The sequence below is a fragment of the Dasypus novemcinctus genome, chromosome 16, assembly GCF_030445035.2.
Source record: "Dasypus novemcinctus isolate mDasNov1 chromosome 16, mDasNov1.1.hap2, whole genome shotgun sequence".
Taxonomy (NCBI): Eukaryota; Metazoa; Chordata; class Mammalia; order Cingulata; family Dasypodidae; genus Dasypus; species Dasypus novemcinctus.
Genome location: NC_080688.1, coordinates 18,760,929 through 18,780,778, shown reverse-complemented (window position 1 = coordinate 18,780,778; position 19,850 = coordinate 18,760,929). Strand labels below are relative to the sequence as shown.

The 19,850-nt window shown below is 39.6% G+C and overlaps 1 protein-coding gene across 2 annotated transcripts in view; it reads right to left on the bottom strand.

Moving 5' to 3' along the window:
- Nucleotides 1–1,166: 1,166 nt before the first annotated feature.
- AFG3L2 (AFG3 like matrix AAA peptidase subunit 2) overlaps nt 1,167–19,850 on the bottom strand; it is a 41,523-nt gene continuing 22,839 nt past the window's right edge. For both annotated transcript variants that reach the window (XM_004469995.4, XM_023592131.3), the window contains exons 10-17: nt 17,670–17,823; nt 16,399–16,506; nt 16,172–16,297; nt 14,288–14,398; nt 11,249–11,364; nt 8,021–8,221; nt 4,942–5,136; nt 1,167–1,983 (exon numbers count right to left, since the gene is read on the bottom strand). In XM_004469995.4, coding sequence (XP_004470052.2) covers nt 1,741–1,983; nt 4,942–5,136; nt 8,021–8,221; nt 11,249–11,364; nt 14,288–14,398; nt 16,172–16,297; nt 16,399–16,506; nt 17,670–17,823 — 1,254 coding nt within the window. In that variant the 3' untranslated portion in view covers nt 1,167–1,740. The remainder of the gene's footprint in view (nt 1,984–4,941; nt 5,137–8,020; nt 8,222–11,248; nt 11,365–14,287; nt 14,399–16,171; nt 16,298–16,398; nt 16,507–17,669; nt 17,824–19,850) is intronic.

Here is a 19,850-nt window from a genome sequence, read left to right as displayed (position 1 = left end):
TCACACTAAGAGTCCAGGCCTAGTACATAGCCCAGCCCTTTAGAAAGGGGAGGAGGGACCATCTGAGCACCAGCCTCGCACGCAGCGGTCTCTCCTTACTGAGTAGAAGTGACTCAGTCCGGCCCAGCAACCTTTCCCCCGCCCCAGGCAGCTCAGCCCAGGCTGCCACGGGTCTAGTACACGTGGGCATCTTTCCTCTTCTGAGTGTGGAGGCTGTATCACACCTGGATTTTATGTTTGTGTGTAGAAAAAGCAAGCTAAGTACTCTTACGACTAAACAACTCTCACAGCTTTAAAACAGTTCACTGCACGTGTCCCACAACACTGTATGAAAAAGTCTGTCGCTCCATGGCCGAGGGGACGCTGACACTGAGCCGAGGGCTCAGGTCCTAATCCTGGATTAGTGGTGGTCAGAGCGAGTTCTGCCATCGGCCACCGGTAAAAGGCAGTCACAGGACACAGCACGCGGGACAGGTCCACCCGCCCACCTCCATCATTCTAGGCTCACCCCACGGAGGCTACAGGATTTAATGCCTTAAGTCTGGAAAATCACTGTTCCCACATGCTTAATCAGATCAAGAACATGGAAGGCAAGGTGGAATCATAGTAGAGGCAGTTGCTAAAAGAAGTAAATAATCTTAAAATGTAAAAAAAGTGCTTGGTACCTCCAACTCTAAATGATAGCATTGGGAACCTCTTCCATGTTCACAGCATTGCGGACTTGAACTTTTCTAGAACACATAACTCCCTTCTAATGAGAATATTCGTTTATGGCTCCAACCTCTTTGCTGAGAAGCCACAGGAAACCCAATGCTGAGGCACCTCAAGAGCTTAGTTTCATGTTCCTTCTCAAGATCGAGGTTGGCTCTGAACAGCTCCTCCTCCATTATCACAGACTCGAACTGTCCAACTCTATCAATGTGTTTTACATCTGGAGTCCAGCAGAGCGCTCCAGTACAAATGTAGAAGTCAGTAATTCGATGGGAGATGATGAGAACCATGAAGACAGAGGTTTTATATCAAAGATCCCCATTAAACCGGGGAAGGGGGGGAATTAAATAAATACATCTTTTAAAAAAATAAATAAATAAGAGCACTGATCCTTGCCATTATTTTTCTAAAATAAAGTAACCCAAGTCTAAACACCCTTTGTGCGATCAGAAAAATTAAGTACAGTGTTTTCCTTTTATTTTTGATGGAAAGAAGCTGTATTTACACAATACATTCATATTTTTAAATATATTACAGCTTTCTGTAGAAAACCATTCCATTAAACCAGCAAGAAGTGATCTGGATTCAATCTTCAAAATATCAAATCAAATTAGTCTTCTCAGCACTCCCATTACTTTCACAGCCCATCTGCCTCCAGTGTGCAGAGGGACACTCTGAAGGAAAACAGGAATGAAGAGTGGGTGAGGAGAAAAGAAAGAACCTCTCCCTCACGGTCAAGATGCCGTACAATGGCCACCCCGGCCAGCATCAGCCGGGCAGCGGCAACAGGCTGATGGGCAGCCCGGAGCAGCACGCATTTCAGGCTGAGCCACGGCTGTGCAGGGCGCCTGCTGGGCAGGCAGCCTGCAGCTGTCCCCTGGGACCTCAGAAAGTCACGCTGCCACCCCACTGCGGCTGCTGGGGAGGATGAGGACTCCTTCCACGGTTTCTTCATCAGCTCAGCAGTGTTCTCATTTCTGAGAGCTGCAGGTGAAGTAATGTGCATACTGGAGCCAGAGTGCAGGCAAATCAGAATGGCGCCCCTCCTGTGATCTGGCTGGCTTCCTTCTCTTCAGTGGGCTCCTCCTTCTCCTTCTCACGCTCTTTGTTCCAGTCCTTCAGGCCCTCTGGAAGCGACGTGTCCTCATCCAAGCTGCCAGTGCCTTCCACAAATTCCTCGTACGTAGATTTTTCCGCAAATGGTCTGGGGCCCAAAAGTTCAACCATGTCATTCTTATCTAAAACTTCCTTTTCTAACAAAAGAAGAGCAACCTGAAATGTAAACAATTTACATTAAATAAAGCTATTTACCAAATGTCTATTCAAAGATACTGTTTTTATTTATAGCTTATTTAATTCCAAAAAGGAATTTAAGAACACTCAGAAAGATGCCTTATACATGAAGTCACGTAATTTTAAAATAAGATAGGCAGAATACTAGAAGCAACAAATGTCAGTTGGTAAGAGACTGGTTAAGTAAATTTTGATACATAATAAAGAATGAGAAATCTCTCTTTGTAATATATATACCAGAGGTACATATTGAAACAATACAAAATGAAGCCCAGAAAGTTAATATAAAAATATGTGCCTTGAAATTCTACTCCTTTGTTACAGAACCACAAATCTGACATTGCGCATTTCCACAGGCCACAGAAAAAGGGATACCTGACCCCCGTCATGTGTAAGGAGGCGAAGGATGGATCAGAAGTAACTATTTAAATCAAGTCACTGACCATTATAAAGAAAATGAAGCTGTTTAAGATTATGAATTGATCTAATGAAATGGATTTAGTTCCTGAGATAGCTTCCTACTTAAAATTCAGTACATCTGCAATTTATATAAAATGCTGTTTTTAAAGATATAAAGAATGGATAAATCAACCCCCAAGTAACCATCATCTAGCTTCAACAATGATCAATTTAGAGCCATTTTGTTTCATGTACTCTCTAGATTTGAAGAAAATGATTGTCATATCATTTGTCCACATATATTTTTGAATATATCTCTAGCAGATAAAGACTCTTAAACAGTATGGCCAGGCAGCAGATATGGCTCAAGTGGTTGAGCACTTGCCTCCCATTTGGGAGGTCCCGGGTTTGGTTCCCGGTATCTCCTGAAAAAACAAAAACAAACAACAAGCAAAACAAAAAAACCAACTCAGGGAAGCTGATATGGTTCAGCGGCTGAGTGCTGGCTTCCCACATACAAGGTCCTGGGTTCAATCCCCAGTCCCTGGTACCTCAAAAAAATAAAAAAAGGTATAGCCAGTATACTACAATGCTCTGGCTTTTTAATATAATGTTTGCAGATAGAAGACATGGAGAAACAAAAATTTTTGGATTCCTTTTTAGACCACCTTTACTTCTCAATCTGCTTACCCATACATACACATATAAATATAATAAATACACGTATGTTATGTATTTTCACTTTTGTAGATAACTGGTTAAAGAGAGAGAAGTAACATATTCATAAGATATTTAATTTTTATAGTAGACCAAAAAGTATTGGAGAATTCTGTAGTGTTTCGACTCTATGTTAAACCAAGGATCTCTTCAAAGACATCTGTTCTACACTGTCATCACCTATACTGTAAATAGGGAAAGCATGATAAGGTAAGTGGGTTTGACTGCCTAGACGTATCTGAGCAACTATTACACAGACTGGGATCCCTGCTCTCGAGTAATTCTATGCATACTCTTTGCCCCCATAGAGCTAGTAATCTAGAGTGAACTCTTACGTTGCCTTTCAGAGTTCATTTCCTTGTTTTCAACCACTGTCTATTACCTCTGGCCTAGAACTCCTATTCATACTCCACTTGCCAACACTTGCTTACATCCTCTTGGGGGTCAAAACAGAACCCTTTGCTGTTCTCCTACCCTCCGCCAGCCCACACCTGCCATTGGTAGAAGTCTTGGAATCACCTGAGGATTTTCTTTTCTTTCATCCTTTGTATTTAATCAATACATGCTGTTTAGATTATCTGCCTTTCCTCTATATTTCCACTGCCACTAGGGCACGCTCCCAGGAATATTACGAGCTGCCGCCCAGCTCTAAGCTGGTTTCTGGGCTTCGTCTCCCTCACCCCATTTCCACACTGCTGCCTGCCACACACACCTTTGTACATGCCTCGCTTCTGAGGCCCTTCGTAACCTGGCCCAGCTTAACCTTCACCTGATCCAGACAAGCCGCTCTTGGCCCTGCCTCCTCCATGAAGGGAGGGATTCCAGTCCAGAGGTATCAATTTGTCTTCTCCTCTGATGTCTGCACTGCATGCGTATCCTTTCCTTTATTCCTTTATTACGACGTGCTCACACTTCAAGATAAAAACGCAGACCTCTCTCCTAAGTGAAGCTCTCTGAGCCCCGTGGCCTACACGAGCTCTCCGCTGAGGTCTGCGGCATGCTGCCTAGCACTTCAAACGCACCAGCTCTCTCCCGTCACACTGTGCATGTCAGTGAGGAGATGCCATGAGTTATTCTGCAATTGCCTAGCACAGGGCAGGCTCACAGGCTGCTCTGGAGTCTGGCCAACTAAATAACTTATCTTAGAATATGCTTTTAGTTGAGTCAGTTCCTTATAAAAAGGGTTTTCCATTTGTGTATTTCTCATGAGTGCAGAATGTTCAAAGAAAAACAATTTCCAATTTTGGTTACAAGATTCTGAATAATTAGAATTTACTGGTTGCAAGAAATTCACTGAGTTTAAAAAGAGTCCTTCCCTTTTTACAGGTGTTACCAAATGAAGTCTAGCAATGAAAACCGCAACGCACACTTATTCATGGAAGTACGTAAACAAGACCATTTAATGCTCACGTGCTATTTCCTCAGGCTTAATTATTTTATTTTCCCATTCACCTTTTACCACCTGTTTATTCTAGAGGTGAAAAACAATGGGAAGTTCCAATCAATTGACTGTATTCCTTATTACCAGCACTGGCAAACAGTTTGGTGGGGAAAAGTGCCATTGTTTATTTTATAGTAATGAATAGGCTTCGTTAGTCATTCACCAGACCTGCTGGACAGAGAGCCACGGCTGCGTCTGCTCCCCACTGTCTTCCCACCATCTCACAGATGGGGCATACTCAGAGACATCAGAATGAATGAATTGAAGAGTTAGCCAGAGAAAATTCTTGAGTCTATAATCCAACCAAAATACTTAATCTTACATCAACTGATCTTGTTTGTAAATCTTTGTAGAGAATTATTTATATAACTGGCACTTACCTTCTCCACATCAGCTTTCTTTTCTGTGAGAAGAGCTACTGTTCTTTTATAAGCATCATTAATAAGTATCCGTACTTCATCATCTATCAGTCTTGCAGTAGCTTCACTGTAAGGTTTCTCCAATACCATGTCTCCCTGACGTGGGAGGTCAAAGGAAATTTGCCCGACCTTTTCATTCATACCAAACTGAACAATCTGAAAAGGAATGTATGGTTAGTGGTGGGCATCCATTTAGGCAGACAGGCTATTTTTATAAAGTGGTAAGACGTCTTTACAATGACATTGAATTCACATACCTCACTGTAATACTATTCCTTTTTTTTTTTTTTAAGATTTTTTATTTCTTTCTCTCCCATTCCCCATTGTCTGCTCTCTCTGTCCATTCACTGTGTGTTCTTGTGTGTCCGCTGCACTCTTGTCAGTGGCACTGAGAATCTGTGTCTCTTTTTGTTGCGTCATCTTGCGTCAGTTCTCCGTGTCTGCAGCACCACTCCTGGGCAGGGTGTGCTTTTTTTCATGCGGGTGCCTCTCCTTGCAGGGCGCACTTCTTGCATGTGGGGCTCCCCTACGCGGGGGACACCCCCGCATGGCACAGCACTCCTTGCACGCATCAGCGCTGTGCATGGGCCAGCTCACCACACAGGTCTGGAGGCCCGGGTTTGAACCCTGGACCTCCTATATAGTAGGCAAATGCTCTACCAGTTGAGCCAAATCTGCTTCCCTGTAATACTACTCCTTAACCTGGCAAATCTATATGGTAGCCTTGAGTCAGCTAAGTGGACAAGAATATTCTGTGTAGACAGTAGCAGCAATGGCATATATATATTTTTTTATCCCCCTGCCCCAACTATCTGCTCTCTGTGCTCTGTGTCCATTTGCTGTGCATTCTTCTGTGTCTACCTGTCTTCTCTTCAGGCAGCACCGGGAACCAATCCTGGGACCTCCCAGGGAGGGAAAGAAGTGCTCAATCTCTTGTGCCACCTCAGCTCCCTGGTCTACTGTGTCTCCTACTGTCTCTCCTCTGTGTCTTCTTTTGTGCATCATCTTGCTGCACCAAGCTCTCCGCTCGGGCTAGCTTGCCATGTGGGCCAGCACTCCTGCAGGGGCCAGCTCTCCGCTCAGGACGGCTCACTGTGTTGGCCAGCTTGCCTTCACCAGGAGGCCCCAGGAATCAAACCCTGGACGTCCCATATGATAAGACGGGAGCCCAATCATTTGAGCCACATCTAACTTTCCTGGTGTAATGTTTTAAACTCTCCACTAAAAAAGCAAAACCAGAAACATACAGACAACACCTAAGACAAAATGAGGTGACAAACAGGTGGGGACAAATCACCAACAGCTAGAAGACCCACACGACACTGCTCTCTATACAAGGGGAAACAGGGCAGCAGGGGTCATCTGAAAGACCTGAGAAAAGAAGAACCCAAGCTACCAGTAGGCTCTTCCTGGCAGTGTGGTCTACTGATCTGAGAACAAATGAATACAGAGAGGCTGTGGGAAGGTCTGAGGAGACTGGCCTTGTCTCTGCTCTTTGAACTCTCAAAAAGCAAGCAAAATTCCCTTCTAGACAAAGCCCCATATTAAGAAGCTGCTGGTAGTAAAAGCAGAACTGACTAGAAAAGAGATGGTTCAGATAAAAGTAAGGACAGGAACGGAGCCGGGAGATCACAGAAAGTGGGAAGCATGTTTTTCAACATTTCATGAAAACAGAAAAGGAAACTCTGGAGCCATGAATCTAGAAATACTGTTCTAATCATTCCGCCCTCCTAAGAGATCAGGAAAACAAATTTTAGGTAAAAATTGGGCAGCAGAAAAATCCCTCATGAAGTTATTATGAGAAAAAAAGATGCAGAATAACATCTCTACAGATAATGAAATAAGATGAAAAAACATTTCCATAAAACAGATAAAAATTGTACCCTACTACTTCAAAAAAAGACTTAAAGAAGTTACAAAAATTATAGAAAATATGATAGAACAATACAAATCAAAATTAGAAAAACTGAGTTGAAGTGTTGGAACTTAGGAAAGAATTAGACATACAAGAAGAAATTTAGAAATGAAGACTAAACTATAACACAAGAGCAAATAAACACAGCACATAACGCATTGAGAGGAGGTAAAAAAGGACAATTAAAACAATTTTTTAAAAATGAGGCATTAAAAAGGAATTGACAAAGTGATAAATACAGAAGATAGGGAAAGAAGAGATAACGTATCAAGAAGAGGCATTCCTGGGCGGCGGACTTGGCCCAGTGGTTAGGGCATCCGTCTACCACATGGGAGGTCCGCGGTTCAAACCCCGGGCCTCCTTGACCCATGTGGAGCTGGCCCATGCGCAGTGCTGATGCGCACAAGGAGTGCCCTGCCATGCAGGGGTGGCCCCCGTGTAGGGGAGCCCCACGCGCAAGGAGTGCGCCCCGTAAGGAGAGCCGCCCAGCGCGAAAGAAAGTGCAGCCTGCCTAGGAATGGTGCCGCACACATGGAGAGCTGACACAAGATGATGCAACAAAAAGAAGCACAGATTTCCCGTGCTGCTGACAACAACAGAAGCGGACAAAGAAGACACAGCAAATAGACAACCGGGGTGGGGGGTGGGGGGGAAATGGGGAGAGAAATAAATAAATCTTAAAAAAAAAAAAAAAAGAACAGGCATTCCCAAAGAAAGTCATTTATATCAAGTGAAACAATACTGCTTAGAGATGTATGCACTAGCAATAAAACAAAGAAAACAAGGGATGGATTGCAACAAAAGTCGGAATGGAGTTACTCTAGGCAGGAAGTGAGGGGACATATGCTAAGGGAAGGGAAGGAAATACAGGGGATTCTAAGGCAATGTTCTCATAAGGGATTATGCAGGCTAATAACTTACCCTTTAACTCTACATATATACCACAAAAAAGTTCATTTTTCTAAAGTTTTGAATGCTCTAAAATTGATTTCTTTTATGAAATAATCTTTGCCTAAAAAGCCAAACCCAAACACAGTATTACTGTTCCAGAACCATTTCATGAATGTCAATTTTTCATGCAAACGTGGGAAAATGAGGACGAAACACTCTGTATCACACACTTACTTGGGCATATGCACTCTGAGTTACTTTTCTCAGGTCATCTTGGGCACCAGTTGTAATTCTTCCAAAGAAGATTTCTTCTGATACTCGACCACCTAAAGTCATACACATCCTGTCCAAGAGCTGCTCTTTGGTATACAGGTATTGCTCTTTCGGTAAATACTGAGCATAGCCTAATCCTTTGCCACGTGGGATGATGGACACCTGGTTAACACACATAAAAAATATCAACAATTCCACTACCAAGTACAGACTTGACCAAAACCTGTTTTGTCTACAGAATGATAAACTAATTGATGAAAAATAAAATGAGCCCACTAGCTGGGAAATCCACTGGCCTTGGCTACATGAGATTTAGCAGCAGTGACTACTCAGAAGGAATATTTTCTCTTAGGATAACTTCACCTTAGTTCTATAAAGTATTTTTGAGTCTTTTTATAAAAACTCAATAGATATTATTCAGTCTTGACAAAAGGTGAGCAACACCTGATCCACATGATAACTCCTCTGAGAGCCCAAATCCTGTGCAGGCTTGATTAAACTCTGCCGTCAGACCAAAGGAGGGATAGAGCAGACCAAGATGCTCTCACAGCTTTTACCTGCCTTTGTATCCTTTTCCTCTTTTAGAAAGTGAGAAAAGTCCCTTAATTTAAAAAAAATAAACTTTATAGGGGAATAATTTTAAGCGTACAGTTCAATAAGTTTGTTTCTTTTATTTGGGCTCAATAAGTTTTGACAAATGTAATTGCCTACCACAATGAAGATACAAAACATTTTCATCATTCCTCATTTCCCTTGCAATCCTTTGTAGCCCATTTTTCCCTCCACCTGCAACCCCAGAGAAGCGCTCTGTCCCTATAGATTAGTTTATAATTTCTAGAACTGCAAAAAATTGGAATAATTTATACTTAGTTGTGTCTGGTTTCTTTCTCTATGTTTTTGCAATTCAATTGTAATGTTTTGTGTCCTGATGGTTCCTTTTTATTGCTGTGTAACATTCCTGGTATGAACATACCAGCATTTATTTATCCATTTCATTCTTGATGGATATCAGGGTTGTTCTCAGTTTTTTGCAGTTTTTATACAGAATAAAGCAGTAAAAGTCTATGTGTGGACATGTTTTCCTTTCTCTTGGGTAAATATTGAGAACTGAGATTGCTTGATGTTTACCTTTATAAGAAACTGCTAACCTGTTTTCCAAACCAGCTGTACTCTTCTTACACATTCCCATCAGCAATGTGAAAGTTCCAAGTACTCCATATTCTCACCAACGCTTGGTACTGTCTTTTTAATTTTAACCACTCCAATGGGCGTGCAGTGGTATCTCATTATGGTTCCAATTAGCATTTCCCTGATGACTAATAAGGTTGAGTATTGTCACATGCTTACTATCCATTCATATACTCTTTTGTTAAGTGTCTACTCAAATCTTCTGCCCATGGTTTTATTGCAATGCTTGTTTTCTTATTGAGTTTTAAGAGTTCTTTATATATTCTAGGTAGCAGACCTCTGTCATATACATCAACTACAAGTATTTTCTCAGCATCTATGACTTTCCTTTTCATTTTCTTAATGGTGTCTATCAGAGAGCAAAAGTCTTTTAATTTTGATAGGATTCCATTAACCAACTTTTTCTTTTATGGTTCAAGCTTTTTTGTCCTAAGAAATTTTGCCTACCCAAGATCACAGGTATTTTTGTGTGCTTTCTTCTAGAAGCTTTGCAGGTCTTAGCTTTTATAACTGATTTCAAATTGACTTTTTGTGCATGGCTAGGTAAGGGTCAATGTTCACTTTTTTTCATACAGATAGTTAATTGTTCCAGAACTTCTAACAGGACAATGCTTTCCCCCTTGAATTACCTTGGTGCCTCTCTTGAATATAACTAACCAAATATATGTGTGGGTCTATTTCTGTACATTCCATTTCTGCAGATTCAGTAGTTCCGCTGATCTACATTTTAGTCCTTTCACCAATATCAATCTTGATTACACTAGCATTGTATAAAGCCTTGTAAGTGGGTAGGGCAACTCCTTCAACTTAATTGTTCTGGCTATTCTAAGTCATCCATATTTTCCATATAAATGTTATATTCAGCACATCAGTTTCTACAAAAAAAAAAAAAGCCTGCTGCAATTATGATAGAAATTGCCCTTAAGCTATAGATCAATTTGGGGAGAACTGACAATTTAACATCCCATGAACATGATATATCTCTATTTTTTTTAAGATCTTCTTTAATTCAATGCACAGGTTTTATAATATCTTGTTAAATTTATCCCTAAGTATTTTATGTTTATTATGGATGCTATTTCAAATGAAATTACACTTTTAAAATTTCATTTTCAAATTGTTCGTTACTTATATACAGAAATACAATTGACCTTTGTATACTCACCTTGAACCCTGAAACCCTGCTGAATTTACTTACGTGTTCTAGTGGCTTCTTTGGAGACTTAGGATGTTTTTTATACACTTTTAATGTTACCTCCTCTGTGGTCCCCTTTCTTCAGGAGTGCCCCCCTCCATTTTCAGCTGTCCTGACATTTCAAGTCAGTAAAGCTTTCTGTCGTCCATGCTGCATGGTTTTGGGTAAAATACTCCGTTGAAAGAGCAGAAAACTTAATCTCACTTAGTGCATCCCTGTCTTTCAAAGGTAGATTTCTTTGGTCTCTGCTCATTTTTTTTCCCCCTGGGGTCTCCAACTGTGCACATGTACTTTGTAGTTTATCTGACAGCTAGGAATTTGGGCAGTTTCCACTCAGACTTCGGTCTCTTCCCTTTTGTGGTTTATCACTTGCAGGATTTTCCTGTATTTTCAAATCCTGAGGTTTCTTCTCTACCACCTCAAGATAGTAAGGCCAATGTTTTACACCACTGTAGCAGTGAAGGGTAAAGGAAACCTTCATGCAAAAAGGCACAACCTCCCAATTCTTACCCATTGCAGATGCTGCTCTTTAAGAGTAAACATTCCTCCAGCATTGGTCTGCTTTTGGACACTTGTCAGTCCTTTGAAAGAGCTGCTTTCTGTCCAAATTCTAAAACTTCTGTGGGAGGAGTTGCATGACCACTTCTTTCCATCACCATTACCAGAAGTTTTCGCCAAATTCCTTTAAACTTATCCTTTATATTTATCCTTTGTGGGAGTACAAATTTTTTTCTCAAGTCATTACAATCAAGTAATTGTTCACATAGTTAGGTGGCTTTCCAGATGTTAAATGCAAACTGCTTTACCTTTAAAAGTGGGTCTGCATGTTCCAAATACCAGCCAGCAACTGCATGGCCCGCCTCATGGTACGCTACAGTTTTCTTCTCCTCTGGCTGCAGAACCTGGGTTTTTTTCTCTAAGCCTAACAAAATAATGAAAAAAAAAAAAAAACAAAATAAAACCACTGCTTTAGTGACACTGAAATTACTTTACCTAAAATGTGACTTATACACCTTGCTTCCTAGGACAATCCAAAAATTCCAATATAAGGTCGAAATAAAAGCAAAGGATCAATTTCAAAATATACCCAACTATAGGCAAAAATACATTCACTAGCCTAGGTCCACACATAATTGTCTCTTAACTCTATTTTTTTAAAAATAAATCAATTTTATTGATACATATTAATAAAGCATACAATTCATCCAAAGTGTACAATCAATGGTATTTGGTATAATATCCTATTGTTTTGAATCACATATCCTGTTGAGAAACACACAGAAATGCAAAAAATAAATAAAATAAAAATCCAGTCCTTAGCCCAATTGAAAAATACATAAAATTCATAACAACGAAGAGCTCGGAAAAGGTCCTCACTGATTAGTCTAGGTATTCAGAATTACCAAGTCCTGGGTAAACAAAGATGCTTGCCATGGAAGGCTAACTGTTCTATGTTCCTGAAAGAAGGCAGATGATAGAGAAAGTAGTGAGCTAGTTAAGGATATAGAAATACCTACTAAGAGTCAGCGAAGCCAGTGCTGGAGTTCCCAGCACACTGCCAATGACCCAAAGGGTTCAAAGAGCCAGCCAGGGAAGCAGCAAGGCAGACCTACGAAGATAAAACTTCTCAGAAATATGGGGTCCAGAGGAGATCATGTTGGGGCCTACAAGGCTGCCGGGAGAACTGAAGATCTCTGCTCTAAGCAGGGTTCTTCTCTGGCCTAAGGTGCACTTCAACTCTAGTTTGCACTTGTAGCTGACTTTTACATAGTTTATCCTAATACAAATCATCACAGCTGTGACAAAAGTAGTTTTATTATGTTCAAAGTAACTCTTCTCAGATAATTTCACAATTGATAGCATATTAAGGTATCTGAACAATTAATAATAATTTTAAAAAGCTATGTTCCCAATGCCACAAACCCAAGATATATATATATCACAGAAGTGCAAGGGTACAAAGTTATAGAGGACGAGTTCACAAATCCTCTGTTTTCCACAGATAAGCCTTCTTGCTTATCTGAAAAAACAAAGAAGAATTCTCCTCCATGGTTTATCACAGGAATTTTTCATTTCTCAGTATGCTACCTTATTACAAAACAACTGCTTGTGTCTTCCGGCTTACAAGGTCTGAACTGTGAAGAGGCAGACTTCTAACACCTCACAGCAAGGGCCACTACTCTATTTTCCACCCCTATTCTCTGTCACTCTCACATTTGTACTAAGCACTAAGAGCTTAGCTTTCCCTTCACCTAAAAAGATGCAAACATGCAATTTTTCTGTCTCTAAAGTGAATTATTTTAATTTCATCAACAACTCTATCATCTTGATTTTTCTCTTTCCAATTCAGATTTCTAGAAGTGTTGGTCTATTAATTAATTCAATAATTAGCAGTTTATATAACACCTAACCCATGCTATGCTTGCACACTGCTAGACTAGCTTCTATAATACTCACTGGAAATGCTATTAACCTGGTTTTGTCCTCTCTACTCAACTGAAACTATCATGTCAAAAATCACCAAGGACAGCCTCCTTGCCATGTCCATTCTCCTTAGCATCCAACAGCACTTGATCCTGCTGATGACTCTTTTATGACCTGTCTTTGCTCTTGTCACTTATCTCTTTTGGCTACCTCATTTTTGCCTTGTCTTGGAGGTACTGTCAGTGCCTAAAACTGTGGTGGCACATTGTCAGCCTCAGGGACTCTGCCAACTCACTCACCCCTCCCCATACTAACTGAGGCACCTGGCAGCATGGACTCTGCAGGTCCCCGCCTCTTCCTTTCATTGCGAACCTGCTCCTGGGCAACCCATCTACCTTCCTCACTTCCCTGGCACATAATGGGACAGTCACAGTCCATCCTGCTTGCTTCAAACGCAATATATCTGAAACTAAATTCATCTCCTTTTCTGCTAAAACAGCTGCCTCCAAGGGTACCTGTGGTGATTAATGTTTCCCCATGCTTCAAAGCAAAGTTCATTTTCCTAAAATATCACTGATTATTATGTTACTCTGTGGGCTCAGGAAAAAAAAAGCTCACTAGTTCCAATACTAGCCACGGGACAAAATGTTAAAAGACCTAAGATTCAAAGCTTTCAAAAATTAAATTAATTTTTCAGCATAATGCTACTTCCCCACAGGACTTTGAGTCTGAAAAGTTTACTTTCCCTCCCCACACAGGTGTTCTTTGTGCCTGCCACACTGGTGCCCAGCCCACTTCTCCATTCACCTCAGTTAACCCCACCAATTCTGTGGAGCTCTGCCTTTCCACTGCAGTCCCCAGTACTTTTCCTTCTTTTGAACAATCAGGTGCTTAAAGTGCTGGTTTTCTTATGGGTATTAGACTATAGGCTCCTTAGAAAGCAAAGAAAATATGCTCTGTGCACCTCCTGCTATGCTGGCAAAGAGTTGTTACAGCTCGTTTATATCTACTACCAACATCTAGCATAGAGCACATTTAACTCATGTTGTGACACTGGGAAAAGAGGACTGGGAGCTTCTCTATAAACTAGATTACTATAATCCAGGGGTAGACACTCTGATGCTTGCTGCCATCCTCAGGAAAGTAGGATGTAAGCTGCTGTCTGAAGCCACTGGTGCCTGTCAGATTCATCCCAACACCACTCACTTCTGTTCACACAGCAGGGCAAAGGGAGGTGTTCACAGCACCAGGCATGGGGAGCCCCAGGGTGGGCTAGGCATATTTTCCTTTGCTTCAAGGTCTTGCCAAAAGAGAGAAATCCCCTCACTATAGTATCAGGACTTATATATATATATTTATATATATATATATATATATATATATAGTATATGACTTATATGAGTTATATTCAGTTGCCTTACCACCAATCACTCGTTCAATTGCTTGTTCAAAGTGTTTTTGGTTTATGGAATCTGAAAGGTGTCTTGCAGCAATCAAAGCAGCTTCATTACAGACGTTAGCAACGTCAGCTCCTGCAAAACGAACATACACAACAGCTTACACTGCAATATCCGCAAACCAATAGTCACATCTTACAGATGACCAAATCAAATTAACAGTCAATTTCTCCACCTGCAGATTAGAATAAGGGATTAATGTAATATAATTCAGTTTGATTCACAATAAACCTAACCTACTGGCTATTAACCTGGAACAATTCTGGCTCTCTGAACTGAAAGTATTAGTAATTGAGAATTACAAGTAACCAATTACCTAAATAGTCAACATGACCCATATAAAAGCAAATGAAGACAGCATTTAAAAATGCCCATTAATTAACTTTTTTATCTCTAATGGGAAAATGGCTTATATGGGAATTACAGGATAAGGTGACAAAATGAAAATTATGAGCATTGCAATAACCTAGTACATTCAGGTAAACAACCAAATCTGAACACGTTAAGCCTGACAAATGTGTTCTAAATCCAGAGTTTCTTTAAATGAACTTTTCAGGCTAGGTATACGGTACCACAAATAAGCTATCACACAATGTGTGTGCTCAATAACCAAATGTTAAAGTGTTATAAATTACAAAGCCCCAAAACAATTTAAAAAAGTAAAGAGTTAGGACCCCTGGGAAATTTAAGATGCCACCTAATATACAATATTAAATTGTATGCCACCTAATATACAATATTATATTGTATATAATCTCATATGTTTCAAGTGTTTTTATGTCAGACTGATTTTTGGAGGGAGGAGATAGGAAATGAGAAAGACATATTTTACATTAAAAAATGTTTTTAATAAGCCCATGAAAAGATGTTCAACATCTTTAGCCATGAAGGAAATGGACATCAAAACCACTTTACACCAGCAAGGATGGTTAGCATCAAAAAGACAATGACAAGTGTTAAAAAATGTGGAGTACCTGGAACCATCAAACACTGCTGGTGGGAATGTAAAGTGGTGCAGCCACCTTGGAAAACAATTTGGTTCCTCAAACAGTTAATTAACTAACAGTGAGTTACTATTTGACCCAGCAATTTTACTCCTAGCTATATACCCAAGAAAAATGAAAACATATATACCCACAGAAACTTGTACATGAATATTTATAGAACTATTTATAGAATATGGAAAAAAACAAATGTCCATAAACTAATGAACAAATTAAATGTGCAATATCCATCCATACAATAGACCATATTCAATAATGAAAAAGAATGAAATACTGATACATGCTATAACATGGATGAAGTGTGAAAATCTTATGCTAAGTGAAAAAAGCTAAGCACAAAAGACATGTTGTTTGATATGAAATGTTCAGAACAGGGAAATCCAGAGAGAGAAAGCAGGTGAGTGGTTGTTGGCCAGGGGTTAGAAGGAGGGGTGGATGTGGAGTGACTGCTAATGGATACAGGGTTTCTTCTGGAATGATAAAAATGTTCTAAAATTATACTATAGTGATGATTGCATGACTCTGGATATACTGAAAACCCTTGAATTGTATACTTTAAACAGGTGAAATTTAGGGTATATTAATTTTATCTCAATAGGTGGGGGTACAGATGAAGTAAGATTGGACATGAATTAGTAATTATTCTGGAAGCTAGGTGATGGGTACAGTGGGATTTTTGCACTATTTTCTCAACTTTATATATGCTTTATATTTCCCACAATAAAAGTTGAAAATTTATACTTAGGAAGCCCCAAGGTGAAAGGTGACAAAGTGAACTGATACCTGGAAATTATCATTGATTTAATAATACTTATGAACAGTTCAGCAGGTTATTTTCACTTACCTGAAAACCCTGGAGTTAAGGATGCAAGTATTCTTGCCAGTTTCTCCTTTTCCAGGGAACTGTCCAATTTTAGTGGTCTGAGATGAACTTTGAAAATAGACGCTCTTCCTTTTATGTCTGGTGGTCCTTTAGAAATTATTTTTGAGAAGAAGAAAAAAAAAAATCAGTGAACTAGTTACATCTATACCCCATGATAAGTGAACTGCAAGCAAACAAAATACCCTCACCAATAAAGATTTGCCGATCAAAGCGCCCCGGCCTCATGAGCGCAGGATCCAGGATATCTGGTCTATTGGTGCCTGCCAGAATTACCACATTTGTTGTTGTGTTAAAACCTGGAAAGACAATAACAAAGATGTAATCATTCTTAAATGACAGAAAGCAGTAAGCAATGGCGAGCCTATCAAGAAGTTCTAACCACTACAAATACATTACTACACTAAAAATTTTTTCTATTTATTATTGTTTTTTTAAAATCACAAACTTGAACTTTTTTTACTCATCATCTTGTCCTTAGTGAAACTTATGAAACATGTGAAACTCGAATAACCAATTTTCTAAAGACAAATGACCAAAGATTTTAATTTAATCAACTAGAAATATAGAAGATGTTACCAATTTTTTTTTAATGAACAAAATTTAATTTGTAAATGATGTATCTAAACTCCCCAGGACACAGGACATCAATGCATAACTGAAGACAGGAATCAATGTCCACATACGTAATCTTTTTTCCAGCATCAAGGTCTTCAGTTTTATTAGCCATTCTCTGATGTCAATCTCATGATTCCAGACCCTTCATACTCAGAATGCTGCCCACTAAAAGAGCTCATCTTCTACCTCCCCTCAAATGTGACACTCCAATCTGAACAAAGCCCTCTCAGTGTGGCCTGACCACTGCAGAATGGAGGAGGAGCTCTGCCTTCTAATTTGTATGCTATGCCTGGCTCAGTAACTGAAGCCAGTTCAGCACTTTGCCCTGTATTTCTCCTTTTTGCATGTGCATCCATATTTCTTACAACAGAATGACAGGGCACATCAGAACTGACTTTGTGAAATAAAAGAAAAGAGATACATGGAAAGACTGTTACTTTGCTAGTAAAAAAGTACTCAAAATTTGCCAAACCCAGACTTGGTTACACAAGGATTTTCCTGATGCTTCAGAATCATAAAGGATTTTGAGAACAAAACTAAAATTCTTGTTAATCATTTCACTCCTTTTTCCCTTATTCAACACCAAGTACAAATGTTATCTAATATCCATACTTAATTGCTGCCAGGCAAGAATACTTTGTTATTACCTATATTAGTGTAATAGACATAGCACTTTAAAAAAATGGAGGAGGGGACTGTTTTAGAGAATGCTTTATATATATATATATATATATATATATATATATATATATATATTTGGTTCTCAACAGACATATAGATTGTCATTTTAGAGATATATAAAACACTTAGAAAATGTAGTTTAAAATATTATTTGAATATTCACCATCCATTTCCACAAGCAGTTGGTTGAGCGTGTTTTCCTGCTCACTCTGCCCTCCAAAGTTGCCTCTTCCTCTCTTCCTTCCCACTGCATCTATTTCATCAATGAAGAGAATGCAAGGGGCATTCTTCCGAGCAAGGGCAAATAAGTCTCGGACCTTAATAAAAAATATGAACCCTAGAGTCAGGCTTGACAAGTGAATATTGTTTATCCTCCTAAGAAAAAATGAACTGTCAAGTTTGCTATTACACATAAAGAAAACCTATTCCATTACACATGGTAAAGAAAATAGCTGAAAAGGGGGAAATGTTAGGGCAATTGCCTTCTACAAGTAGCAAAGAAATGACAAACGAGTAACTTGCAAGGTATTTAAGATGAGCATCATCTCATAAATTATTGCATATGTAATCAACACTAACAACTTTCACTATTGTAACGTTAATTCAAACTATGTTTTTGCCTCATAAAAAGGTCACAGTAATCTTGTGGTAGGTGACAGTTTCTTAGACCTTACATCCTATGCAGCTTGAAATTATTTTATGAATCCCCAAAAGAAAAAAATTATTTTTTAAACTAATCCATTTCTCTGGGTGTGATACCCTTTGACTATATTAAATTCAGCTGAGTGGCTGGCCTTTGATAAGATTACCTGTTAATACTGCTTTAGGGCTTCTGATTCGACTAAAGTCAAGTGTGACTCAGGCCAAGTCCGTGCCCCCTTGCTGGGTCTGATATAAATGGTATCAGATAAATACCAGGAAGACAGAGCTCTGTCGTTTTTGATCCTGCCATGTGACAGAAAGGGTCAAACAGCTGAGGCCCCGGTGAGAGATGAGCCATTTGCCTTGATAGCTTCAGTTTTAAATTGGGACGAAAAATGGAACAGCTGAGACTGACACAGGACGACCCAAAATACAGCCCTATGCCAGCTTGTAGCTGAAATCTGAAAGAAAGCGAAACAGCTGAGACTAAGAGAAGGCCAGGAGGGGAAGGAAAAACCAGGCAGAGATCACCTGTCACCTTGTTTCAATGCGTGAAAGCTGGTTCTGGTGAGAAAGCACCTCTTATGGTGCCTTGAGCTGGACTTTTCACAGCCTTAGAACTGTAAGGTTTTACCCCAAATAAATCTCCTATATAAAAGGCAACGTTTCTGGTACTCTGCATTGGCAGCCCTTTGGTAGAGTAATACACACCCAAAGCAAAAGCAACAAAATAAAAAATAGATAAATGGGACCTCAAAATTAAACACTTTTACAGCTCAAAGGACTTTGTCAAAAGGGTGAAAAGGCAGTTGACTCAATGCGAGAAAACATTTGGAATTCACCTATCAATTAAGGGTTTAAGGTCATGATATATAAAGAAATGCTACAACTCAACAATAAAGACAAATGATCCAATTAAAAAATGGGCAAAAGACTTGAATAGACATTTGTCTGAAGAAATACAAATGGCAAAAAAAACACATAAAATAATGTTCAGCATCACTATTAGGGAAATGCAAATCAAGCTACATGAGATATTCACATCTATTAGAATAGCCACTATTAAAAAGTCAGAAAACTACAAGTATTGGAGAGGATGTGGAGAGAAAGGAACACTTATTCACTGTTGATGGGAATGTAGAATGGTACAGCCACTGTGAAGGACTATTTGGCAGTTGTATTTTCATGCTGATCAAAATACAAAAAAGATGGAAATGGAGGGGTGCAGGTATAGCTCAGTAGCAGAGCAACTGCTTTCCATTTACAAGGTTCCATGTTCAATCCCCAGTATCTCCTAAATATAGATTCAGCATGTGACCCACCAATATCATTAATAAGTATTTACCCAGAAGAACTGAGAGCATTGACACGAACAGGTATCTGCACACCTATGTTCACAGTGGCATCATTCATATTTACCAAAAGATGCAAACAACCCAGGTGTCCATCAGCTAATAAATGGGACTTCACCTACTGCTCAGCTCTCCATTCCATCAGTCACAGACACACCGCTTTTCCCACCATCCATGGCTCCTCTCCTGTCTTCATTCCCTCCCTGCCACCATGGTCCACCATTACAGACACTCAGCTCCCCCAAGCTCCCCTTTATTCTAAGACTTATTTTCCTGGCAAAACACATATGAATCCACATACATATTATCTAATTGAAGATGCTTTCAGTTGGAAGAACCACCGTTATTAA